At 52.2% G+C, this 26,706-nt stretch overlaps 1 protein-coding gene across 1 annotated transcript in view; it reads right to left on the reverse strand.

The window, feature by feature from the left end:
* TBX1 (T-box transcription factor 1) overlaps positions 1 to 26,706 on the reverse strand; it is a 134,946-nt gene that overhangs the window by 22,079 nt on the left and 86,161 nt on the right. The window contains exon 3 of the mRNA XM_083803485.1: positions 2,527 to 2,605. Coding sequence (XP_083659611.1) covers positions 2,527 to 2,542 — 16 coding nt within the window. The 5' untranslated portion in view covers positions 2,543 to 2,605. The remainder of the gene's footprint in view (positions 1 to 2,526; positions 2,606 to 26,706) is intronic.

The raw sequence follows: 26,706 nt of genomic DNA on the forward strand, positions 1-26,706 counted from the left end.
AGAAAGGTCTGGTAAGTGGAAGCAGGAGTCGCTCTGACTACAGCATCTGTTGGATGTGGAGAGTGGTTATGGCTCTCTCCAAATACAATGCACATGTACTGGGGAAAATGACTGCTACAATAACAGGAATAAATCTTAATAGAGACTTGGGTGATAACAGACACCATAGGGGAGTCATCGAAATGAAAAACATATGGCAGCGTCTCTGCCAGACCTGAATGGAAACCCCTTGGAAGGACCAGCAGACCTTATACCTGGAAAGGAGAAAAGTGCAGGGGAGATGGACAGGGGAACGGGGCTGAGGGAACAAGATGAATCCCGTCATCATGCCCTGATGCAAAACTACAGCAATGGGGTTTGGTGTCGGTCCTGCTGTCTGCTGCCCTCGTCCACAAGTCTGGGTCCAAACGCAGCCCAGTTCACACTTACCCACTTCTTGGAGCTCACAGGGGCCATTTCTGACTGCTTTCAAACAAGACCTCAGCCTGAATTGTTTGTCAGCACGAGGTCCCATTTATTTTCTCTGCCTTTCAGCAGCAAGCTGGGGCAAGGCTGGCAGAGGAGGAATCGCGGAGGAGCAAACTCAGGGCCTAGGGAAGTTCAGGCACAGCCCTGGCCTGCAAGGGCAGGATGGATTTGTTTTCCTGCAGTTATAGGAGCTACAAACTGAGCCCAGACTTCATGGTATGGCAAAGAACAAGCAGACGGGAAGCTTGGCTGGAACTGACAGTTTTTTGGCATGAAGCAGTGAGAGACAGGACAGAGTGACGTTAAATGAAATCGCACCTTCTCCCGAGCGCTGGGAAATGTCTTCAGCAGAGGAGAAACCACAGATCAGCCAGAGCGTAGAAACCCAGCTTCGCTTTGCTCTCCCCGAGTGCAACCTGGCGAGTAACGATGGATAAACATGTGTGCCGCAGAAACAGAGCCAGATTAGCACAGGATGAGGGCATCGTTTTTCCCCTGGGTTTGCAGGAAGGAGCAGGAGGTGTGAAGGGAACCCCCAGGGTCCCTGGGAAGGTCAAGCCTCTGCCAGCCAGACCCCGAACTTGGGGCGAGGAGCAGGACATGCTGTTTGGTTACCTGGGGTTTTCCCACCACCACGGTGACCAACTGGAGCTTCTCGATCAGTTCAAACGCTGGTCCCGCACCAAAGCCCGGCTGTGCCGACCCCTGTGGCCACACAATGCTGGGGCAGGGCTCAGGGGCAGGGGTGGGTCTCAGGCGGGGACTGTTACCTCCTCGTTCCCTCTCAGAGGTGAATGTGCAGCCTCCAATCATCCCATCCAGCCCAAACTTGACAACTGGGGATTAAATGGTGGAAAATTCAAAACACAGCTGAGGAAAGGGTTAATCCTAGTCAAGACACACGGCTTGCTAGCGTTAGACAACCAGGGGCACCAGCAGTAAATAGAGATGTTGTAACGGTAACGGAAACAAGGCTGGAGGGAGGGAGGATCACGAACCAGACCCTAAGTGCTTAATGCCTCTAGGATGTCAGGGGCTTTGCCCCTTGTTGTCATTATTTTAGTTGCATCCTAAGTTTGCAGCCTCTGGTTGGAGCAGGTGTCTGAGGACAGCATCCAGGGGATGGAACGAGTCTGGTGCTTGCCACAGCCCAGACTGCACTGATGTCAGAGTTGGGCACGGTGTTGGATGCACCAGTCATCCACCTTGATCCAGTCCAGGTTTAATAACCCAGGCTGAAGTCTTGTTTGCTTACAGTCAAAAATCATCCCTGTGATCAGCAAGGAGGAGCCTGGACCTTTGGGCTGGTCTGTTCCACCAGGAGAAGGACAGATCCCATCCCAGCTTGGGACTCATTCCTGCCCATGGCTGGGACAGTCGCTGGGACAAGCCTGGTGGGGTGCAGATGCCTGGTGTTGGCTCGACGTAACGTGCAGCAGGCGAAAGGACTGGAGATCAAACAGCATCTTTACAACAGCCCGGACCAGAAGGTTTGCTTTATCTTATGTTTAGTCACAATAAACAAGCCAATAAAACAGTAGTAAGTGGTCACCAAAAATTATTTCAGAGTCAATAAAACAGAGAGAGAGCTTAACAAGGAAGAATGAATTGTTAACACTCCTCCTCTTCCCTGTCACATAAAACGGGAAGGGTTTTACAGGCGATGAGCAAATGCAAAGCTTCCCTGCTCTTGTGGCACAGGCAAGACCATCTCTGAAAACCCCAAAACCCCATCAGCAGCAGAGCCCCAGCTCCCGTTGCTGCTGGCTGGGGACCCTCCCTGAGGCTGTGTCCCCCCGGCTGCAGGATGCGGCCCGTGCCCGCGTTTCCCCTTGGCTGGGGCCCGGGGAGCGCTGCAGTGCTGCTGCCTTTCCCCGCACAGCCGCAGCGCCGTCGGGAGCCAGACAGCAAAACCGCGGGCGCTGAGCTGAGCTCTCGTGCTGAGCAAACAAGCCTTCCGAAAGGTTTAGAGGACCACCTTCACGCGCAGAGTGACCCCCCGTGTTTAAACCAAACAATCTTGACCTCTCTATGAGTTTTAACCACATAAAAGCTCACCTTTTGGACTCTCCATTAGGTTTTATGATGTGCTTCCATATTTAAATGGACATGACTCACACCAGGGTTTCTGCCGTGCCTGTGAAAGAAAGAAAAGATGAATGCCAGATGTTACGTATGACTTACTTCAGGGGGAAAAAAAAGGAAAGAAAAGTAAATTAAATGTTGGGCTGGGCTTTCACAGCTCTCCCCACTCAGGTGAGCATCAGGCTGCTATTTGCATTTGCTTTAAAAATGTCAAAATGTCAGAGTGAACAACCTGTTTGCTTCAATTACCCACCTCCATCCCCATGGCCATGGTGCTTTTGAGGGGAGGAGACAGAAAACCAAGGCTGTGGTGCTGGTTCCACTCCTGAAAAGCACAGCCAGCCTGGGAACCTGAGGTGGGTGCCCAGGACACCGCAGCTGGCCCGGGGCAGCACAAGCCCCTGGGGCTCCTGGAGGAGGCAGAGCCCCGGGCTCCCCTGGGCTGCGGGGGTATTTTCCAGCTGTGGTTTGTGGCTTCCCCAAATGCCAGGAAATTACTGATTTATTATTTTTTTTAACTCAAAATTACAATACAAAGACAGCCTTCTCAGGGTATTTCTGTTCGCAATGTCAGTGCCACAGCCCCGGTGGGGACGCACAGCCCAGCGGCACTTCTCATTATTGGCACGGCCAGGTCTCACTGGGCTCTGCGACATGAACCGGGCCAGGCCCAGGTAGAACCAGGATGGCCCAGTGCCTTTACTGGGGCAACTGAGCTCCTGGCTCCCTGTGAGCACACCCCCCCCCCCCGCTCACCCTCCTCACCGGGGGGCTTCGGTCGTCTGTCAAAAGGCTGCTGGGCAAGGCTGGCGCTGTCAGCACCTCCCTATTTATTTGTGGAGAGGAAGGGAGCGGAGGGCAGCTCCACCTTGGGGTGACGCGGTCCCTCACCCGGAAAACCTCGGGGAGGGCAGCGGGATGGCCGTGTGATGGAGGAGCTGCATGGGCAGGGGCTGAGCAGGCTGGGGAGGCACGGGCATTTCCCAGCGGTGGGCAGGGAATGGCACCCAGACGGTGGTGAGGGAGAGGGGGGTGTTTGCTACCGGGGCCTCACTTTAGGGCTGGATCCAAAACCTGGAGCCTTCTCTTGGCTTAATGAACTTTGTGCCAAGGACAACTTCAAGGTGTCTCTGCGGCAGACCTGGGCCAGCGAGGGCTGTCCCCATCTCTGGATTTTTTCCCAGCGAGGTTGGACTGCTTAACCCAGAGCACGATGTGGGACAGACAGACCTGTTGGGGTAAGGCACTCGGTGCAGCCTTACTGCTTGTTTTACATGCCATGAGTCTGGAGCACCAAGAGGCTTTGCAAAGGTGTCTCAGAGTCCCCCAGGGGAAAGAGTGAAGCTGGAGTTCAGGTGCTGCCCCCACCACCGGCACAGCACCAGGCAGGACCCAGCACTGGGAGGATGACCCCAGAGCCCCAGGTCAGTATAACGTCGCCTTCACGAAGCTCTGCCCAGCTTGCAGAAACGCTCGCTCCCTCCCCGTCTCTCCAGCGCTTCCCAGCCATGCCACCCGCCCAAGGTGCACGGCGTGAACACACCGTGTGTCAGCCTGCACTCGTGCACACATCACCGGGCTGAACTGGGGCTCTTCTGCCACGCTCACAAAACCCAAATTGCTAGTTTTTGTCTAAAGCTTTAGTTATTTTCCTGCGGTGGTAAGAAGCAGGCTCGGTTACTTGAAAACAACCCCTTTGTTTTACCGAGAGACTGTGACTCCACTGGTGCCTTTTCTTTGCCTAGAAGCCATAAAGGTCTCATTGTGTGAACGTGAATCTTAGCTAAACAATCCCCTTTCGGGGGCAGCGAAGGCTTCTGAGAAGCCAGATTTCATTTCTACGCGCGGTAGCAGGGATGGAGGGGGGTGAGGAGTAGGGGGGTTGTTCGGGGCTGTTTTTCAGGCTCCAGGCTTGTGCCAGACCCTCCAGTCGCAGGGCGCTTTGCCAGCCAGGGAACCTGGTGGGCAGAGACCAAGGTGGCCACGTCCCATGTGTGCTGTTGTGTGCCGCAGAGGCAGTGCCTTCCCTGAGGGACCCACCCCGCACATACCACCTCCCCTCCCCGCAAGCCTGGTGGAGGGGATTTTGGCTGTGCATAGCAAGGAACACGGCACTGGGTGCTGCAGCGACACCCCTCGTGGCAGCCCGCCCACCCCCAGCTGTGAGCTATTGCCTTTTCCCTAGTCTGGCCTGGCCATCCATCCATTTCATTTGACTCTCTCATTTCTGCACTGGGCACAGCCAAGGGTCAGTGACCCGTGCTGGGCATGTGTGGGGACACACATGTGCTGCCCCATGGCCCATCTGCTCCCAGTGCATCAGCCTCCCCCCGCCACGTCCTTCCTCCAGCAGTAACATTTGCCATATTCCTCCCTCGGCTCTGACTTGCATCAGCGTTTTCCAGGCATTTTCCTGAGTCAGCCCCCACGTGGCCCTCCCCAGCCCCGAGGTGTCACACCACTGGGCGGGCTCCGCCAGCACCCGCTCTTGCCTCGAGCGAGCCAGGTGAGCGGCGTGGGCTCGAGGGTGCCCGGCCGTGCCGGCAGGTTGGCTTCCCACGAGAAAACCTCTGCCTGGTTCTGCGAGTAAAAGGAAGAAGAGGCAACTCCACTGCTCGCTCGTTGCTTTTCCCTCCTGGCAGTCCAGGTGCTGCCCCCCCACTCCTTTCTAGCAGCATCGTTTCTTGCCCCATGGGGAGAGCAGGAGGGAGTCAGCACCAAGCCCTGCATAACCAGCTCAAAGCCCTCGGCAAACTCCAGGTCTAGTCCCAGACCGAATGACAGAGGATCCAACCTTTAGGTGCTATCTGCCCCACCAGCTCCTTGGGAAGGACAGCATGACCCACGCACCTACAGCACTGCGGGGCTGTGGTGCCAAGGGGTGGACATCTCTGCAGCGAGCATCTGCAGGGCAGAACCCAGAGCAGGCGAGAGAGGTAGGCATCGTGCCTCGCCCCCACCATGAACCAGCTCGGCTGCATTTTGTGTTGTTTAAGGAAGGGTCACCCTTAAACCAGCAGAGCCAAGCAAGCATGAAATCCCCAGGCTTGTGCTGTGCGTTGGTCCTTCCCTGTGCTGGGTGCCGTACACAGGGAGCACGAAGCATGGCTTTGCCCATGCTGAGGTCACCAGATCCTGCCCATTGCATCTTTCCCAGCACAGCTCTATAACAGCCCCAAAACACAACCAGCTATTCGTGCTCAGCCCTTGTCGGGAGGCTCCTCTGGGGAGGACCCGATGCTCCACGTGGCCGCTCCTCCCCGCAGCTGGCCGGGGACCGGCACATCGACATGAAAGGGGTCCTGCTGCTCCCAACCGGGGAGGGCTCTCCTGCTGCAGACAGATGAGGCTGAAACTCCACACTAAGCATGTGTAAGGACATTAAGCTGTTGGAACTAAAGGATAATTTGAAAAGTATTTTTCTTAATACTGGCATTAGGTTTCCCTAGCTTGCAGTTGGTAAAGAGAAAAAGAATGTCCTTACTAAGGGAAAGCGGGTGAAAGCTGAACCGGCGAGGAATTAGGGGGTGGTGGGTGCTCGGAGCCAGGTCCCCTTGGTTGCTCAGGGCTCTGACCACGCGTGGGGCGAGAGGGAGGCTGTTCCCAGCCCAGGCCCTGCTGAAATGCCCTGGGGGCCACTGCTTTTTTCTCACTGGCAAACTGCAGCACGGCCACACATGAGCATCCACACCATGTCCTGCCCACACTGAGCACAGGGCTCGATGCCTGTCACAGCCCTGGAAACGCTCAGGTTAGGCAAAAGCTCTGTTTGCCAGCGGTGATGGGCTGGAAGGTTTTTCATCTCCACATCCCACAGAAAGACCCCTTAGGTACCGGCTGAGCACTGCGACGTCCTTATACAGCTGCTGAGTGAGCTGGGCATGAACAGAGAGCACAAAGCGCTCTGCAGCTTCTGGTTCCCTTCATATTTTGAGGCCTCTCTCCTTAGCTGGGGCAAATCAGTGCCGATTCAGTGCGATATGTCCGTTCTCAGCACCGTCCCGCCCCTGGACCCCGTGGGGATGGCAGCGCAGCCTCTCCCCTGCCTCTCTGCTTTCCCACCTCTGTCCCATCAAAAGCCCCATGGCCACAGGCTCTGCGCTTGCCTCTGCTTCCGCTTGATGCCTCTGCCACCACGGGCCAGGGTGGGATGCGGGGCCCGACGCTGCGCCCGTGCTCCTGAGTGCAGGAAGCTGATAAGTCGGTGGCTCGGGGAGCACGGTGAGGCGCTGCGCTGCCCGCGGGGCATCAGAGGAGCCCACGGCCCTCATAGAGGAATTCCTGTGCCCTTGCAAAATGCCCGTGTGAACGGAGGCAGGAAAATTAGCTGCAATATGGCTTTTTGTGATCGCAGAGAAATTGCGAAAGGAAGGAAAATAAAAAAAGGTTCCGTTTTCCTCTCGCTCCCCTTCCCCGCAATGCTGGAAAGGCTCAGGAAGTGCCCGGCCATCAGGAACAATGTGAAAAAAAGCCAGCACCGCTTTCCCTGGTGAACCTGGCGGAGTCCCAAGCAAGGTCTGTAACACCCGGCGGGAGCAGGGCTCCCTGTGCCCCTTGCAGGTGAACGAGGGCTGGGCTTCCCCCAGCTTTTTCATCCTCTTCCGCTGCCAAACCCCGCTGCCGTGCCCCCAGTGCGATGAGCTTGGGGAAAGGGTGGGGAGGCCAGCAGGGAGGTCTCACCCTGCCTCTTTTACCACCCGTCTCCCCCAAAAATGCCTTTTGACTGAGCATTGGGGCTGCCCCAAAGCTGCCTCATCCTGAGACATGCCCTCACAGACACCATGGCTGTGACAGTGGGGGAGGAGGAAGGGTAGGGTCCGATTCCCAGGGTCACACCTGGTGCATCGCTCACTCCGGGGTGAGGATTGCTCTGTGGACAGGACAGGTCCCCATGTCCCCACTTTGGGTCAAGGCTGCCAGCCGGTGCATTGCCACGAGCCTGCCCCATGGCCTGGCATCCTCCAGGGCCTCGCACATCCCCTGTGCTTGTGCTCAAATGCTGCGCTTCCCCAAATAGATGCTTTTCTGGGAATGTCCCATGGCCCCACAGAAGCTCGGCTGGTTGGCATCGGATGACCGAAGCTGTTGCGTGCTCCCATTGTTCCCCAAGGTGGTTATTAATAGAGCACCATAATAATAGGGGATATTTATAAAAGACCTCCGTGCCTGGGAATCCAGAGCAATCTGCAAACCTAGGCAGGTCCCTCTGCCAGCCACGAGCGGCTCTGGCTATTGCCACAAAGGGAAAACGAACCCTGTACCTCATTGAATGGTATGGGAAATGCGCGGGCTGGAGGGGCCACTGCAAAGGGCCAGTACAAGACGTGAGCGCTGGCACCGTGCTCCCATGAGGGCACAGGGCAGGGACAACCCCATCCTGGCCACTTCCCTGCCAACAGAGTGAAAAAGGGCTGGGGAAGTCATAAATGCTCTTCCCCAGGTTGGGAAGAGCATTCCCACTTTGGCTTAGCTTTACAGATGGTAGAAATAAAACAAGGCGCAGAACTCAGAGCGGTGCCAGCCCTGCTGCGCTCCATGGGCCAAGGCTGGGATCGGTGCCTGGGAGCTGCCGTGCAGGTGAGTGGGTGCCAGCTGTGGCAGGACGGCACGGGACGGAAAGGCGCAGAGCCTGGCTGTTGCTCTGTACCACCAGCATCACAAAACCCAAACAAATTCAGTCCTCCCTCCAGCCTTGCTTGAGGAATTAGAGAAATGAGGCCATTTATGTCTTCACACGGGCGACTGAGCCTGGCAATGACCTTTGGTCACTATGGAGCGGGGCTGGATTTGAAATGTGAACTAGAGAGCAGGAGGTGAAAACCTACGTATCCCATTACAAATCCCCAGGGATGCCCAGGGCTTGTCAAGTCACAGTGCTTTGCTGCTTATTTATTACTATTTGTCTACCATCGTAGCCATCGCCAGGGCTCGCGTTACTGCTCGGGCAGTGGCCAGCTGCTCAGCAGCCTCGGGGGCCGGCGCTGCTCCCGTGAGGCTGGAGGCCGGGAGCCCAGGGCTGGGGTGGCCGCGGTGCCGCTCCTTGCTGGTCCTGCCCCGGCAGCAGGCAGGAGCACCGCAGCGGGTGGCACGGTCCCCAGGCTGGTGACAGCAGGGAGCGCTGCCTCTGGGATGTGCTGGATGGGGCGGGCAGATGAGCTGCAGCGGGAAATGGATTCACACATAGGGTAATGAAGCACACAGCCCTGCACAATAAGGATTGAGATAGCACACTGAGCTATGTTATGGTGAAATTAATTAACATATTGATATGCAAAATTATACACTGGCACATTCACAAGCAGATAACACCTCTCAGTACTGGCACTAGTTGCCATGCTGGTCCCCGTGCCAGCATCAGCTCCTGGTGTGGGGTCAGACTCTTTTGCAGAAGGGGGCCAAAGCAAGCCCCGGGGCAGCCCGGGGCAGGAGCCCCGGAGCAGCTTTGCTGGATCTACCCTCCGGACACAGGGGCAGGTTCCCATAACCGAACAATGGGGTTTGCAAGAAGATGTTTTATACAAGAAGTTTTAGCACCCCTGTGTGGCATCACTCTGCTATGTGTGAGCCGAGCAGCGCACAGAAAATCTGCCTGAAGCTTCATGGACTCGGCAGCAGCCTGAGTGTGCTGATGGAAACGTGAGTCTGCCGGGAGGCCGAGCCCTAGCGACTTCCCCGTTAACAGCTCAGCCTCCAGGGAAAGCTGCAAACCCTCCTCACGGTGGGGATGGACACTGCGGGGCTCTCTGAGGCAGAGTTTCCTTCCGAGGCAGGTAGGTCTTTTGGAACAGCAGAGAAAAGTGTGCAAAGAGCTGGTAGTGATAAACTCATGTAGATGGATGTGTCTGGCTGTGACATTACATGCTTCACAGCAGAAGTGATGATAATTAAATTGCTTACAGTGTGGGACAGCTGACAGGTTACTGAAGCTGCTGAAAGTCAGCAGAGCTGCATTGATTTCCACGCAGACTCAGGGGCTCTGCTTGTTACACCTGCTGGGTTACTTCCTACAGGGCTGCAGTGATTCAGGAGGAGGAGTCCTATTTTCAGAGGGGAGAAAGCACTTCAGCGCCTGTCCCAGAGTATCCACAGGTTTGCCATCTGGAGGTATTCAGACTCTGGTTGGTGATGGTGAGAGACAACAAAGCCCAGCAAAGATGAGTAAATCAGAGCAATGCTGGTCCTGGCCTCCTAACAAGGCTTATTAATTTCCCTCAGCACTCTCTGCACTACCCAGGGACCCTTACACACTTGTGAAGACGTGATGCAGGCTGCCAAATTGCTTGGACTCTCTTGACAACGCTACCCTAAGTCCCACCGACTCTCAGGGGAATTTATGCTCTTACATCAATGACTCTGGGAGTGCCAGCCCAAAAGCGTGCACTTCTTAAGGGGCCCTGGAGGTGCTTTCCCCCAGGGCAGGCAGCAGCACGTAAGGCAGCTCGAGCAGCAAAGCTGCTGGAGGTAACTGGTTAACCTGCTGTGTTGACCCGTGTCAGGTCCCATGCCTCTTCTCAGCCCTTCACTTCTGGGAAGCTCCTTTCCCCCGTGGGGCTGCCCTGCTTGGTGCTGCAGCCCATCTTCACAGCAGCATCATTACTTCTGCACGGTGCCTCGCGTCCCTGCCATTGGCACAAGGATCCCAGGGGCAAGGGGCACAGCACAAGCACCTGCTGCTTAGGGGATCAAAACCACTCGGAGGGTAGGTCAAGAATAAAACCTAAAAAAGAGAAATGTGGGACTGTGAGAAAGTGCAACGCAGGCCTAGTGCTGGATAATGGAAATTCCCAGGATTGAGGCTTGCTGGTGGCTCTTCACGCATGAAGTTAAGCTTTATTAATCCAATAAAGTGAATTGTCCAGTGCAACCTTTACAGTAGAGCAGCCGACGTATTGAACAGGATTAACTTTGGGCTCAGAGCAAGTAAACACAATCTTTGTATCCGAAGCTGAAGCATTCTGCCTCATTGCATTATTGGAGCCTGATTTATTTTCCATTTTCTTTCTTTAGCAGAGGCATATAGTGGTCAACCTGAAATTACAACCTGATTCAACATGCAACAGAAACTTTAAGGTTTCACTGAAACACAAGGTAGTCAAGCGTAAATAATGATTGTACTGTTTATGATCCTAAAACTTAGACTGGCTTCTAGTTAAAATTACATATCTGTTCCGTGTGTTTGTTTTTGTTACTTGTGTTAGGAGTAGTCCAAAATGCCTAGGACTACATAACAGCTTTGGGAATATCACATTTTCAGCCCAGTGGCTGGGTTGTGCAGTAGTGATTTTAGGCTTCTTGAAAACATGGACAGAGAATACATTGGCTAAGCAGGAGAAAAAACTAAATGTAAAATCTCCATAAAACAATCAATGTGTGCAGTCATTGCAAAATAATCTGCCGAACCTGTTCTTCTGTCAGTGTTCCTGTGCTGAGAGCACTTTTCATTTCAATGCCGGGTTTTAGCGGTTTCCACCTTACTTCATGCTCTGACAAACCTACAAGCACTTTGCCTGGCGCAGTGTGAAGTGCTGTGCTGTGCCAGAAGAGGCAAGCAGCTCGGAAGGCGAGTGGAGGCAGGAAAACATGCGCAGCTTTCGCTGTGGCACACACCCTTGTCGAGCACGGAGGAAGATCTTTGACAAAGCTGTGTGGTCACTCTGTGCTCAACGGCTTGGACAAAACTTTCCTTCTGCCTGGGTACTGGGTCAGCTTCCAGCTCCTTTACTGAAAATCTGCTTCCTTGTAAAATCTCCTGTCCGAGGCATGTGGTGGGCACAGGGTGGGTCTGTGTGGCAGCCTGGGCATCCGTCTGCCTGGACCATCTGTGGAGTGAGCGGGGCTTCGGGGCACAGCTGATGCTGCCAAGTCAAAGTGATGGCAGAACAGGTACGAGCTGGGGCAGCGATGGATTTTCAGTATATTTTGAGAAATCTGGGTTTAATCACACCCCTTCACATTCCTTCTGCATTGAAGTGTCAGGGCATCTCTGGGCACAGACCTCTCAAGTGCTTGCACTGCCTCTAGCGAGCGGGTGAAACGCCTGCGAGGCAGGGCTGGCATGCAGTGCGATGGGTGCTCACTGCAAACAGAGAGCGGATACAATCCCACGGCCAAATTGAGTGTGGGTAATTACATTTCCCCATTTAAACTGCTGGCCAGTCTCAGATGGATAAAGTGTTCCCCTCTGGAAGCGTTGCCATGCCCTGGGAAACAGCTGCTGTGACGAACTTGGGGGCAGCTGCCACGAGCAGAGGGCAGACGTAGCGGTGGCACACAGCCACTCGAGCCCAGGTACGTGGCGGCAAGAGGAAGCCCGGTCATGAGTGCTCCTGGGCTTTGGTACAGCTCGAACCTGAGCCCAGATGGGGAGGGAGCAGTGGGAGAGAGAAGGGCTCAAAGGCAAGTGCAAGCAGGACTTACAGGACTGGGGAAGGGGCCATCACTGCCCAAAGCACTGCCAGCAGCAGGGTACGTGGTTTGGGATGGGGGAGAGATCTCCCTACACCTGGGTGTCAGGGTTCCTTGCACAGCACGCTGCCCCAACCATGTGATACTGATACTGTTAATTTTGCAAATGAGACTAAATCCAGAGACATCTGAGTTGAAGGCAAGCTGAGTCAATGGCCCAGCTAAGTGAAAGCTGGTGAAATGCAGACTTTCCCCTTTTTCTTCCTTGCAGCCCTGGTGAAGTGCACAGTCTCTCAAGTAGGTCTTTATAAACGATCAAAGCATCTGTGTGGCTTTTCCACTCCCAAACCAAGGTCCAGTTTAATAATGTAGCTTGTTAAATAAACAAGTGGCTATGCAGAGCCCCAGCACTGTGACGATGGAGAAGATCCGGTGTTCTCTTCCCACTCCAGCGCCAGCTGTTGATGGACATCTGTCTGTAAAACATTGGGCCTTTTATTGTTTTTAATGCAAGAAACGCCTTTTCCTGGAGACCACCACTGAATACTGCTTTGCCAGAATGGCCCCTTCACAATCCAAACAGAGAGCAAGTGAGCATAGAGGATCCATTACCCAAAAACTCAACAAAATCTTCCTCACCCATGAAAAGTGTATGCACAGTGGAGGACGATCTTGGGGAAGGGGCTTAGCGGAGGGGGCGGCTGTTCCAGGAGGGCGGCATGCTGGGACCCGCCGGAGGAAAATGCAGCCATTTTTCTATCCGATAACTCTATTGCCAGCTAACAAAAATAATCCCTTATTAAAGATACCAGGAGTCTGGCTAGTATAATGGATTCATAGAGACTGATGTGCTGAACAGTTTTCAGAGTTTCTGTGCCTTCAGAGAGACTAAAAGTATCAGCATGCCGGTGGGGACAATCTCTCTTGCAGACACAGTTTGGGTTCACATTTTTGCACATACATTGGGATTGTAAGCTTGAATCTGATCTCAGCCACCAAAACAGAGTTGTTGGGGTCTTAGCCTGCCCAGGGAGGTGGCCCATTCAGCCTAGCATGCTTTGGGTACTTGAGGAGTGTGTGTGTAAGAAATGCTTTTCACCAAAGGCCTGGAGCCACACTATCTTAATTCTCACGCTTTTGTTAGACCAGAGATTTGTTTTACTAAGAAAATATAGAAAATGCAAATGCCAGTAATCTAGTCCCTTAACTAAGCCAAATTCCACATTCTCTTAAGCTCTCAGATACTCTCACAAGCAGCATTATTTTTTCCAGCGTACAAAAAGCACAGCAGGCTCTCAGAGCAGGACAGCACAGCAGAGCCACAGGAGAAGCTGTGGCACGGCTTCCACCTGCGGGGGCTGTCCCGCAGTCCCCCACCATGGGACAGAGCAGCCAGAGGGTTACAGCAGCCCTGCAGTGCCACAGGTAGCCTCAGAGTCACCTCACTGCCGGCACACGGCCCTGTGTCTGCTCTGTGTCGGAAGAGGTGATCTCAGGCTGACAGGTAAAAGCAGGCGTTCTTACGGATCGCTCCTGGAGGAGACATCGGCGCCCTGATAGATGCTGATTGCTAACGAGAAATGGTCCATCGGAACTGGCAGTGGCCCCAGCTCTGAGGTGCTAAATAACCCCAGTGCTTTGTTGGCAGTAGAGCAAAAATCTGGTTTTGTGCAATGGTCAGCAGAGGTGAACTCAACCAGAGCAACCTTGGGGTATGCAGGGGGGCTTCGAGGGAGAAGTTTAAGCCAGGGTTTGTTTTACTGCCTTGCAGTATTTGTGATCCTTTTTTGTGCCCGGAAAAGGTTTGCTTCAGTATAGGAAAGTTCCACCCGTCTCAGAATAGCTTTGGTTTTCCGAAAACAATTTGATGTCATCAACAATGATTTCATGCTTTGCCTCTTCAGGGGTGAAATTGCAGCTGGGTGACATTCTCACGTTATGCAGGGACACACGCAGCAGAAATTCCTCCAATTGAAGAGCGCTGGATCGCAGGGTCACCTTGTCACCTCCCCACCTTGTCGGCCTGGGCAGCAGGCGTCCCTTCAGCTCCCACCAAGGGCAGGGTCGAGGGGGGCCTGGGCCCCGCGGCTCCCTCCGGCACTCGGCTCTGCCAGCCCGAGCTCCCCGTGCCGTAGCAGGGCCGTGACAGCGCCAAGCCCAGACAGCCATCTCCCTGCTCCTTCCATTCCTGTTTTTTGCAGATGAAAAGAATGATTTCCTCCTGGTAACACCCAGGAGCTGGCAAGTTTCAGCCTGGAGTGATTTCTTTCTTTCTTTCTTTCTTTCTTTCTTTTTTTTTCTAAAGAGCTGTGATAAAAATAACCCCAGGGAGAAAAAAAAAAGCTCAAGTGCTCAAATCCTCGAGGGCCTGACGCAACCTTCACCCGCAGGAGCAGTGGGGCCGACAATACCATAATAAAGATCTGAGGTATCACCAAGAAAAATAGGAAGCAGCCGAAGAAAAAAAGGTCACCACAGGCTCGCTGTAAACACGCTCGCTTTGCACGTACCTCGGCTTTGCTGGTGTGATTGCTCGCAGGCGAGAGTGTGACGCTGCATTTTCGGTGCTCCAGGTATTTATTTTACACTCTGGCTCCGAGTCTGAGCCTCTGAATGTAAAAACAATCAGAAGGCTGAAGTGTAAATTCTCCCTGCTGATTTATTTACTGTTGTGTTTTTATAGCACCACATGGCTCTCAGTTTGCACTGGGCCCATTCAACCAAAACCCGTGTCATACACTTCCAGAGAAATGAATGACTTTATAAATTCTCTACAATAATAATCCCACGTACAGGAATGCATGCAGAGAACACCCAGACAGGGCTGGAATGTTTTAAGAATATAATATTGTGCTTTTTTGGTCAGGGAAACACATTTCTCTCAGGGCTATGTGGTGTGGCCTAGGCTCCAGCCCTGTCTGCCTACCACCTGTAATGAGCCCTTGGGGAGATTTTAGTTCAGGCCACCCAAACCGTGAGCTGGGCAGAGACATCAGCGCCGCGATGTTAACAGCCTTAATGAAGCCCGGCCCAGCAGAGACTCAAGCATCCACAGCAGGGGAAAAAAAAGGAAGAAAGAAAAGAAAAGGCTTTGATAGGAAAAACATCTGATCTGTGTTCTCTAATCTTTGCTTTGTTACTTAAAGCACCTTTAAAGGGCTTAATGCCTCTGGAACAGGGATCTCTTTCTATCCCTTCAGAAATGCCACTTAGAAAAGCAGGAAACTGCTTCCCGAAAGGGATACTCTTTAAAAGAAAAGTTAACTTTAGCTCGAGGGATCCGACCGCCTCTGTTTCACAAGCTGTTTTCCCTGTTGTGTGGCTGAGCGAGGGCTTTCCCCAGGGCGAGAAAGCAGCTCCCTGCGCCCACCCTGCCGCGGAAAGCGATGGCAGCGGGGAGAGGAGAGGGGCGACCTGTGGAGAAAAAGGGACGGGGAGACACGAGGGTTTCCCTCTTAAATACAGCACACGGTCAGCCAGCCTGACTGCTGCCAGCGGGGCTGGCTGGGACGCCCAGCGGCACCCCAGGGACCACGTACCGCATTCCTCCTGCCCCAGGTGGCAGCAGGGATACTGGGACAAGTTGCCGTCACCTGTCCGTGGTGGCTGCTGCTGCTGCAGCCCCCAAAGCCAGGTTGGGCCCTGGGGACTGTCCTCCCCGAAGGCCACCCTCCCTGATGGCTGTCCTCTGTGCCAGGCCATATCGCGGCCCCAGTGCAGGCACAGCTGTTCCAAATGATAAACCCGCTCATCTCCACGGACCCTGTTAACCCAAAGCCTAGAAGGGAAACATCTGAACAAGCTCCTGGCTCTGTTCATGGAATTCCTGGACAAAGTCCATGCTAAGATCTTTTTCCCTCTAGCAGAGTATTTTTCTTTAGACCTCAGGGATGTTACAACAGCTGTTTGTAAACATTTTGCATCCAAAGTTAGCAGGGGGGTGAGCTGGGGAATCGCATATCAACTTTGTCCTCTCAAACATCTAAAAAATGTTGCAGCTACATTGGCACTGCCCCTGCAGATTTAAGAAGCCAGCCTGAAGGGCCAGTAGCCACCAGGCAGCCGCTGTGCCTCCGGCCACACAGCCCGCAGGTGCCTGCTGGCCGGGGGCGTTCGCTGCCTCTGCTGGGGCTGGAATCCATCCCTGAGCCTGCAGCCAGGTAGGGACCAGAACGAGGAGGTTTTCTAGGGGAGGAAGGAGGCAGAGGCTGATACGAGCGGTCGGAGCCAAGACATCGCAGGGCAGGTGAGTGCTTTGTGGTGAAAAGGCAACGCTGGGTCTGACGAGCACTTTGGAAAAGCTGGTGTCCCACTACAAAAAGCTCGGGTGGCTGCCAGGTGGTGTAGAGCTGGGCTGGAACCCAGGTGCTGCCCCCCTCCCCACACCCTGTGCCCCTCACAGTGCCCAGCCCCAAAAACCAGATACAGAGCCGGGTCCTTCCCTGTCCTCCCCTCCACCACGAGTCCCTGCTCAGAGCCAGCTGAGGTTGTTATCAAAGGCAGAAAACTTGCAAAAAGATGTCAATAATCTCCCTGCATGGTAATAGGGACAGAATTATATCCTGACATGACTGCATAAAAGGATTTCTGGGTTTTGGAAGGATTATTGCTTTTCTACCCAGCCCGAAATGGTCTGGTCCCTGTGGGAGCTCAGCCCCGCTGCGTGAAGCTGTTGAACTGTGACCCCTGGAGACACCTGCAGGCTCTGCAGCCCTGACCCAAGATCTTAAAGCCAGGACAGCCGGGGCTTGTCACCCTCCAGAAAGAGCTGCAAGGGTCACAGCACCAGGCACCGCAGGGCTGGGGGGCAGCTGCAGGCCACCTGACTTGGCAAAGTTTTTCCCATCCCTTTTTCTTCTCAGGGTGCCCTTGAGATTGTGTTACCTGTCATCATATCTGGCAACAAGTGTATTTTAAGAGACATCTTTAAAACTGTGTCCAGTAACAGGCTCCTGTTCGTACACTGCCCGGCGTTTGCTCCCTCAGGCTTTCCCCGCCGGAGATGCCTCGGCTGCTCGGTTCCTCCCGATGCCTCCGCGCTCCTCGCGGCCGGCCCTGATTGACTGGCGCCGTGTGCTGGCACAGCCCCGCCGGCCTGACAGCTCCGCGGGTGTTTTTCTGGACGTGATGGATTGGCACAGGCCATCAGCAGAACCCAGAATTTTTCTTTCCATCCTTTGCTGGCAATCTTTCAGCTGATGTTGGGAGGACCTTATTTGCTTTCTTCTTCGACTAACACTTTCCCTGGACGCTAAAAATATTGGCAATGGTGCTGACGCTGGCAACAAGTCGAGAGTATTTTTTCCAGCTCCAGTGAAAAGGTGAGCCATGACTCATTGTGCTCAGCCTGACACCAAATAATTCAGGGTGTAGATGAGTGCAAGATGTGCGAGTGTTTTGTGTGCATGTGCCGCGGCTGCTGCTCGCTTTCTTTCTTGTCTGATGCTATTCAAGGCAACCCAAACCTAAACAGAGAAACACAGCAGGCTGGAGCACACGACCTCTGCAGACTGCTGGCATGCCATCAGCAGTGTGAGCTGCCTGAAGTGCGGGCAGGGGGCCTGCCAGTGCCAGTTCAGTGCCTGGATTTTGCAGCAGAGGGCCACTGCAGTCTGCTGAGAGCGCTAAATGCTTACCCAAAGACTGAGACGCCTGGTCCCAGGTACAGCGCGGGGTCCCGAGGCTCGGTTAGCATGTCAGCATGTGCGGAGGTGCTTATGGACGTCACAGCCCAAAGCAAAGTGACCAGGATGTATGCTGTAGGTAATTGCTGAGTAAGAGAGGAGAAAGAAAAGGTGGAACTGGTCTGTGGGCTTTCCCAGGAGAAGGGCCTTGGCAAATAAAAGCAGAGCACTAGCCAGAGGCTGGGAATTACTGTTATCTGCTGCTGACCATGCCCACTGCCTGCTTTCTGTTCTCCCAGCCAGATGACCTGCTCTGCACCAGACGTGGTCCCTCCGCTGCTTGCTGCCACTCAGACGCTGCCTTGCCTTTGCTGCCTGTCCCGTCAGACTGAAACAATACAGGGCATGTTTTACAAGGTACTTCTGCTGTGGGGAGGGAGAATTTGTAATTTTATGGAGCTTGTAAATGAACTTGTAAAGTCCTTTAAAGCCCACAGCTTGGGCATTTCAGCCTAATGATGCTCAGGGATAAAGGACAGCGAGGGCAGAGGTGAAAGGGGCCAAATTCATTGCTGAGGTAACTGCAGGCACTGGAGGTTATGCAGGGAATGAGTTAGTAATTGTTTAACTATTACCTTTACAAAATTAGCCTAGCTTGTCTCCCTTGCAGCTCTTGAGAGCCGCTCAGTGCTAGTTACATCCTCGTGGGGATACGTGAGCATGAAAAGCTCCAGGTCAGCACAGCAGATACACTGAAAGGCCCCAAATGAGCTCCTTCTGGTTTGCACTTCACCAAGTACAGTGGCAACTTACACCTCTGGCAGGTTTTGTTTATGTGCCTCAGAGGTCGGGGTGAGCACCCACGCGCAGCGACACCGCAGGAATGTAAGGTACCTGCTGAAGCAGCCCCGAGAAGGAATAAATAGCCATTTATTGCAAAGCACCAACCATGAACGTAATTGAAGGCAAACGATAGTAACAGCGAGCGTTACACAGGGGCTTCTAATAAAGCCCACTCTGTGTCCCGAGCCAACCGTTTACCTGCTGCTGTAGGCTCAGCAAGGTAATTATTCCACGGGCAGCCAGGATGATTGATGGAGATATTCATTAAACACAAACCTGACACTTTGCTCTCTAAGTCCAAATAATCCGGACAGGCTCTCTTGGAATCGGGCACCCTCCCCTCGGCACGTTTTTGACGGGGGGGTTCAAACTAAAAGCAGCAGGCGAGTACCGGCGCCCAGACCTGACGGGGGGATCCCGGCTCGCTTCTGAGGGCCGAGGGCAGGTGCTCGGGCCAGAGCCAGCTGTGCACACACCGACCTAAGCAGAGAGTATTAGGCTGTGACAGCTGCAGCTGGCTCTGAAATAAGCACTGAGCATGAAGAGATTATGATAGATTTTGCCTGTATTATGAAACTGATTTTACATCATATACGAGGTAAAAAAAAATCTGTCTCTCAAAGGGCTGGAAATCCTTCTATAGGGCCAGAGCCGCCAGCAGAGCCGAGCTAACAGCATCTTCTGGGCACAGTGGCTGCTCTGCAGCAGGTGGCACAGAAAACGCTGGTATCCAGTAGTCTGTTTTCGTTTGAGGGAGAAATGAGCTGTCTTATTCTTTCTTTTATCCTAATAAAACAGCTTTCAAATTCCTTTCCTATTTTTGACCGAGAACCAGTCTGCTTTGGTCCAGCTGTTTTTGTAGAAATAAAAGTAGGGGAGAAGGACTCGTGCCCTCTCTCTTCATCATCACCAGCACGGGATGCCATTCCCACTGGGGACTATCACGCTGTGCTTGCTGCGCTTCTAGGACGAGGCTGCAATGACAAGACTGAGCTGCTGGCAGTGCCTGCCCATCCGTACCGAAGGACTTGGTTTCAGCAGGTTTGGAAAGAAACGGCCTCAGAGCAGAGGGGAGGCCAAAGCGATGGGGGCTCCAGTGCAGCCCAAGCTGGGGCCCTTCTGTCACTGCTACTCCACGAGCTGGGGGTTTCAGTCCATATTCAGCGATTCCTTGTGCCAGGCAGACTTCAGTGGTACGTCATAAAGCCATCAGTCTTACAGTGCTGAATAATACCAATTGCACAACCAGAATCACCTCATTAGTCCTCTAGTAACTGCCGTGCAGAAGAGAAGTGTTTAAAGAAACGGTGGAATACAACTTTAAAAAACCACGAACATTTTTACTAGGATCTCTGCAGCTATTAAAATGCCAACGTTGCTGGTAAAGGGCTTTTGTTACTGGTGAGAGGCTGTACAGCTCGTAGTGAATTTTTATGAGTAGATTGAACTATACGATTTGAGAGCAAATAGGATATGTGCTCATTTCTTGAGCAGATCACCTGTTCTGTGACTGAAATAGCATCTAATTGCCCTTCAGTTAATGCCACAAAACAACACCCATGCCAAAACTGAAGAAAAGCATTGTAAATACATACATAACTTCAGACCTTATAAAACCTTGGCTGACATGTCTTAATGAAAGGAAGTTCCAATTTTGGACACCATAAAGTCTCTGTAAAAAAGCTATCAATGCCTGTTACCTTCACGCAAAGATAGATTCTTCGTCAATAACTCTGCTGTGAACTGGCAGAGTACCTCTTGGGCAGCAACCAGCTCCCAGGACAACGTCAGCAAAAGCTCTGTAAGCAGGGTAAGGCTCTCCCACACCTTTGCTCTCCAGGGGCAAGGGAAGGGCTCATGGGCACTGAAGAAGGGGCCTGCAGGGTCTCAGCGGAGCAAATCAGCAGGTTTTGTCTAAGGATGGACAGTGGCCCAGCAGCAAGTCACAGAACTGGGAAGTGGGGCTAGAAAATGATGACTTAAACACATGATCCAGACAAACATGTCAAGGAGAGATCCCCTGATGGGCTGTAAGGAGTTTGTTTGAATCCTTGGAAAGCTTTAATTGGTTTTTCTTTCCAGATGATCCATCAAGCAACCCCGCTGAGAGAGCAAGGACTCTGCTGCAGGCAGCCGGCTTCAGCACAGCCTGTGCGTGGCTCCACATGCTCTTGCCCTGCTTGGGGCGCCTGCTGCTGTGAGACAGCTGAGGGTGGCTGGAGAGGCCACTGCTGCTTCTCTCTGCAGTCAAACTACTGGAAAGAACTAACTGGGGTAATAGGACTAGAAAATAAGAGCTTGTAAATTCCTTGCTGGATATGGGTGGGTGTTTGAAGTCTTGGCTGATGGCTGTAGGATGCCACTTTGACCATCTCAAGGCAGGTTCAGGGCAACAAAGTGATTTGCTCCTAAAATGATGATGATGTGAAGGACCAGCCTCCTGAGTAGCCACAATGTGGACCATGCGTCTTCACTGCCCACAGACAGTAAATGCTGCCTTTTCCCATGACCCTTCTGTAAGCCTTAACCACAGCAACCCCCAAGGTCTAAGGAGCCCTTCAGCTAACTCAGGTGAGAAACACAGCTTGAACAAAGATAACCTTTGGCTTGGGAAATTAGAGCAGTCTGAGCCACAGATGGCTGAGCTTTAGGGCTGTTTCTGGTGTAAGCTTGCCCCGCTCTCCCCTAGGCATTGGCCACTGCTGGATGCAGGAGGTGGGCTTTGGCGAAGCTGTGGTTGGATCCTGCCTGCTGCACCTTGCCAGGGCCCTGGATACCAACGGGAGCCGGTGGGAACCAGCACTCCACGACATTTGCTGGGTAAATACTCACAGAGCTGCGTGTTTTAGGTGTTTTACTTGCTCTTGACTCTCTTTGAAAGCTGGTGAAAGGCTCGTGGTTCCCAGGGTGCATCTGACCCCTGTGGGATGGATCCTGGCTTCCTGCATGAACCAGGTGCCGGTTGCGGTGCCTGGGGAAATCCGCATGGGGAAGCAGGATGCATCAAGGGCTTCAGGCTCACCTCGCAGCATTATTTAGTCACTGGGGTTATGGGAAATAGCCTGAGCTCTCCAGGAACTGACAGTGGGACCCCATCCTGTTATCATGCTATACGATTGCCCATCAGGAAATGACATAAATACCCTCGATACTCTCTATTTTATTTTTCACTATTGTGAAGCATCTTTTCTGTTTTGTTTCTGCTGGCAGTGGGTGACCAGTTGCAGTGCCCTGGCTCCCCACATCCTGCTGGGCAAGGTCTGCCTCTGGCCCTCAGAGATTCAGGCAAAGGATGTGCCTGTTTGCCAGTGTTTTTTCTCGCCGCCCCAGTGATATTGCCTAGGTCAGGAAATAAACTAATTTGGAAAGTGGCAGGAAGGCAGGCTTTTACTGAGCTGCCTGTGTTGAATGTGCACAGCAAGATGGGCACCGTGTGTCAGCCAGGACAAGTGCTCTGGGACTGTGAGATCCCGTGGGTCTGGCTGTTGTGATCCAGAGGGACTGTGGGTCACTGCATCCCAGCAGCCGGCCCTTTCTTCTCGGAAACCTGCTTCTGCCTTGAGCGACCCTAACAGCAGCGCCCTTCGTGTAACTTTGGCACCTTGCGTCCTGCCTGTCCTCTGAGAATGGAAGTTCCTTTTCTTTGCATCTCTATAAATATATGAAATGTTACTGCAGATTAACTGTGATCTGAGAGCTATGCACCAAACTGCTACTCAGGACACTCACAAGACCCAGGGGAGCACCCGCCTGTGCAGTGAATACCTTTGTCCTCCCTTGCCCCGGTCGCAGGCTCCTGGAGGGCAGCGATGTGGCTGCCCCGGGTCCACCCAGCACCGCGCACTGAGCAGGTCCCGTCATTGAAACACCAGCCTGAGACCTGGGCAAGGGAATCCTCTTGCTCTCATCTGCCTGTCCTGCTCCGAACAGCCCAGGGAGAACTGTCACAGGGTGATTCTCTGATTTACAGCAGCAATGTGGGAGAGTATTTCTAGCTCAGCTAACAGCTGTTTTGTTAATTCCCAATTTCTCCCATAATCTGTATATTTTTGTCCCAGCTAGGGCACGGTCTGTGATATATGATGGAGAGCTCTCCCATTAATCAAGTGCAAGTGAAAGCATAAACTGGTTTTTTATTAGTTTTCAGAGTGCCAGGTCACATAAATTAACTGGAGCCTGTGTTTAATGTGTCCTGAGCAGTGTATCCCACCTTTTCTGGTAAGACAACACATCTCACAGAAACTTGCTTTACCTGCACGGGCAGCAGGACTGTGCCCTTTTTGTGCGGCCCTTGGGGTGACTTCTGCCTACACTGCCACACTGGGATTGGGCTGATTATTAGAAGGACAGAGTTGTAATGAGCCTAAGTTGAGATTCAGAAACAGAAACACAAGAAGTGGGGCAATGAAAATGGTGTCCTGCTTATTATGTTTCTTACGCAGCAACTTTCCTAAAACTTCACGAAACAAAAATATCTACCATTTTAATTACAACAGCATTGCTGGGGCTGTCCTGGCACTAGATCTTGTATTTACATTTTGGGTGGCCTCTCTATCCCTGAGAAAAGGGGCTTTTATTATTACTAGAGGTTATAGATGAGAGAAACTAAGGCAAACTGAGATGACACAGCGGGTGTGCTGGCAGTGTGGGCAGAGCCAGGAGCCAGCCCATACCTCTTGAGAGAGACTTGAAGGATGTAACTGTGAGATCAAGCAAAGCTTTCCTAAATGATTTCACTGCAACCCAGTATGCTCCTGCATCTGAAACTCAGCTGTCTAGGGCAAAGCCATGCTATGAAAAAAATAGTGACTCAGCTTTTCACGGGTTCCACTGCATTTACTTTTCCTGTGGTACACAGGGAGTATCCCTTCAAGGGCTTGGGGTTTTTTTGGAAGGAAGGGGTGTAACCAATTCATTAGCTGACTGGCATCCCTGATTTGCATAGGATGCTCTTGCTCTGCTCTGTAACTCTAGAGTAATGATGGTGATTATAAACACATGACGGAGAGGGGTGAAGGTGGTGAAAACCATTGTAATCACACATGGGGCAATGTGCTGATGGACGGGCTGTGGTTGCAGGATCCTGGGCTCTGGGCAGCCTGCTGTGCTCCCACGTGCCGCGGGAAATCCCCCACAGGGGCTCTGCTGCTCTCCCCGCAGGAATCCTGCTGCCCCCACAAGGGTCCTCCCAACATGGAGCCGTTGCAATTGGGCGAGAGAGAAAATAAAATATTGCCTCTATGAAATGTTGTCATCCAACTCCCAGATCAGAGCCTATGATCCTGCACGTGCAGTCTAGACAGCCTGTGTCTCAGTCCCGCAGCTCAGAGCCCCTGGCTTGGCAAAGGCAGGGCAGCTGGAGCACAGCGACCGTGTCGTGGCTGCACACTCCTGGCCTGGAAGGGTGCAGAGGCTGTCCAGGTGCTGACGCAGACAGGAGCCACCTTCGGGCTGCTCTAACCCACGCTGGCTGCCAAGCCCCTGTGCTTGCTCTTGTATTGTAGGTGGGCCCGTGCTCTCTCCTGACCTTAAATATTCTCGTTTGATCTTATTTGGATATCCAAATTTTGCTCCAAACACCTCCCATTCTTCTTTGTCATCAGAAGCACCTCAGCACGAGGACCAGATGTGGTACCTGCTCTCCCATCACCCATTCACTCATACACAGGCTATTAATCTGCGCAGGAGAGTGTTATAAATGGTTTGATATGTATGTAAATCCCCGAGCTGTAGTGTTGTTCTTGGCAGCTTCTTCCACGAATTGATGCACAAAACTGTTTTCTTTGAAGTCTGCAAACAATTTGCTGGATCTCAGCACCTTCCATATGAATTAGCTGGGGCTCAGTGTGGGAGATGGGCTACGGCAGACTAACCTGCCCCTTGCTTTGGGGAGCTGTCAGATCTTCCTCCTGCCTTCTTCCAGATGAATGCAGATTTCTGGTGGTCTGTCCCACTTGCCTCTGATGCACCCCAAACAGCTGCAGATAAGATTCCAGTGACTTCATTTTCCTGCTCCTTTGAGAAGGTTCAAACTGGAAAACACCTCAAGCCCCTCTCAGGACTTCATTTTTGTCTGTCATGGTCTTAAGGACCTGGGCATGGGCTGAGCCTTCTTTGTGCTAGTTCTCCTAGCAATATTCCTGGTCTCCACTGTACTGTTTCATCTCTGGAGAGTAGCTTGCAGCAGTCTTTCCTGTTAATTTCTCCTTGTCCTCCAGTCAGGAGGGACAGTCAGCAAAGAAGTCTTTCACTGTTTGCAGTAGGCTTTAGATGAGCTGCACACTGCTAAATTGCAGGGAGCCCAGGACCCACCCAGGTGTGTCTACATTCAAAACTGAGGGCTGAATGCCACGTGTCCAGCACTGTGTCAATCCACCCACATTTTCTGCAAAGCCAAGATAAGGAACACTGGCATGCTTAATGGCTTCATGTCAAAACTGTTCAACTGCCCCCAGACTTGGAAGCCCAGTGAAGGCATGGACTCCCTCTAGGAATGATGTCCAAACATTAAAATGTGACACACAATGGAAGAGGGACTACTGGACAAACAGTTAGCTTATTGCTTTTCTCTAGTTATGGATTATGTGTTTAACAGATTTCTGCTCTATTGTCATATAATTCCCCTCAGTAGGGAGGCTTGTTTTAACCAAATACACCACATTTTTCTTTGTTTTTCTAAGACTAAACCATCTGTGCACCAGGGAGTTTTTTTATGGGCTATGAAGGAACACTTCTAGGTGCAAAGTATCAACATTCCTGTAAAATTAAATTAATTACCTGTTAGGAACAAGGATTCCTTTTTCCCTGGTTTGATTAAAATTCCTGGGTCTGCCCTCCAGTTCCCTTCCAAACTGGGAACGCACTCAGATTAATCAAGGCTAAAGACATTTCCGCTCGCTATTCAAAACATTGCAACCCGTGTTTTCCCTTATCATAGTGCTGTTCAGTCACACACTGCCACGGAGGAATGGCTTGGTTGGGGCACAGGGACTGTGTTCATGCTTCCTTTAACTCAGGTCATAACTTTCGTCCCTTTAGAGTCACTGTGGCATCTTCCAGTGCTATGAGTCCAAAAGAAAAACCTCCTCCACAGGGACACAAGGTGCTCAGAGCTAGCAAACGCACGTGGCAAGGTGGAAGAACCTAGGTTGTAATTTCACTGGTTCATCTTTCCTACGAGGTCTGTGCCTCATTTTTGCTGCTCTTCTCTGAGACTGATGCATAACTTTCCTATCCTTCCTTTATCTTTAATTTTCAGATGGCATCACCTAAAAAACGGCTGCTATCATATCCTTCCCTTTGGTATGAAAAGGATCCATAACCCCTCACAGCAAATGGCTCCATTTTGGCAGGTATGTGCTCAAAATTCAGTGATTAGTGTAAAATATACTGGACATTTTGGTGTGGAAGGAAAGTAGGGAGGCAAAAGAGACATGGAGCACTGCAGAAACCTATATAAACCCAAGAAGCCTCTTTAGATTAGAGCTGGGGCAAAATCTTTTCGCAAAAATAAACTACTCCCTTAGAAAATATACTCTCTTCCTTCTGATCGAAATACAGAATTGCCAGCTGCACAGTTGTTATTTGTGCTTTCGAAAGCCATTTCAAAGACAGGTGAATTTCACAAGAAGCTCACCAATCAAGCAATTTATGGATCAAATATGGAGAAATCACAACCGAAATGGTGGGATACCCAGTGAACACCTTCCCAGCTGTTAAAGCAGTTCAAGGATTTGGGCAGTGAAAACTTGGCCAATTTAGCTTAAGAAGCCCAGCATACAGCCATCCGTCTGATCAGAGCCTTCAGGGAAAACAAGCATGTAGGAACATGAAGGGCTGCCCATGGAGATGTTCACATCTCTAGGTTAATGCACGCTTCTTTAATGCAGCCTCAGTCGCTGGAGCAAACCCTCCATGGTCTTCTCAGCAATTGCATGCTACAAACGTTGGAAGCAGATAGAAGCACTTAGAGCTAGAAGTTATAACTTTCTACATTCTTACAGTTGGGTCTTGAGTTTTTAGGCAGTTGATTCAGGAGATCACCTACAACAGAGATGTGTCTATGTGTCCCCCCAGGTCCCCGAGAACAGAGCCCAGTCTTACACTCCTGTGTGCAGCTGGCACCAGCAGAGCCTTACGTGTCTTGGACAGGAGGTTTCCCTCACTTCTCTTGGAAGATGTTTAGAAACCATCCCCTGGACATTTTTTGGTTTTAGCTTATTATTTAGCGTGACGGTACTCATGGTGTTAGTGCAAGTCCACGCAGGCGCATCCGTGGGCT

This window comes from Anser anser (genome assembly GCF_964211835.1).
Source record: "Anser anser genome assembly, chromosome: 18".
Taxonomy (NCBI): Eukaryota; Metazoa; Chordata; class Aves; order Anseriformes; family Anatidae; genus Anser; species Anser anser.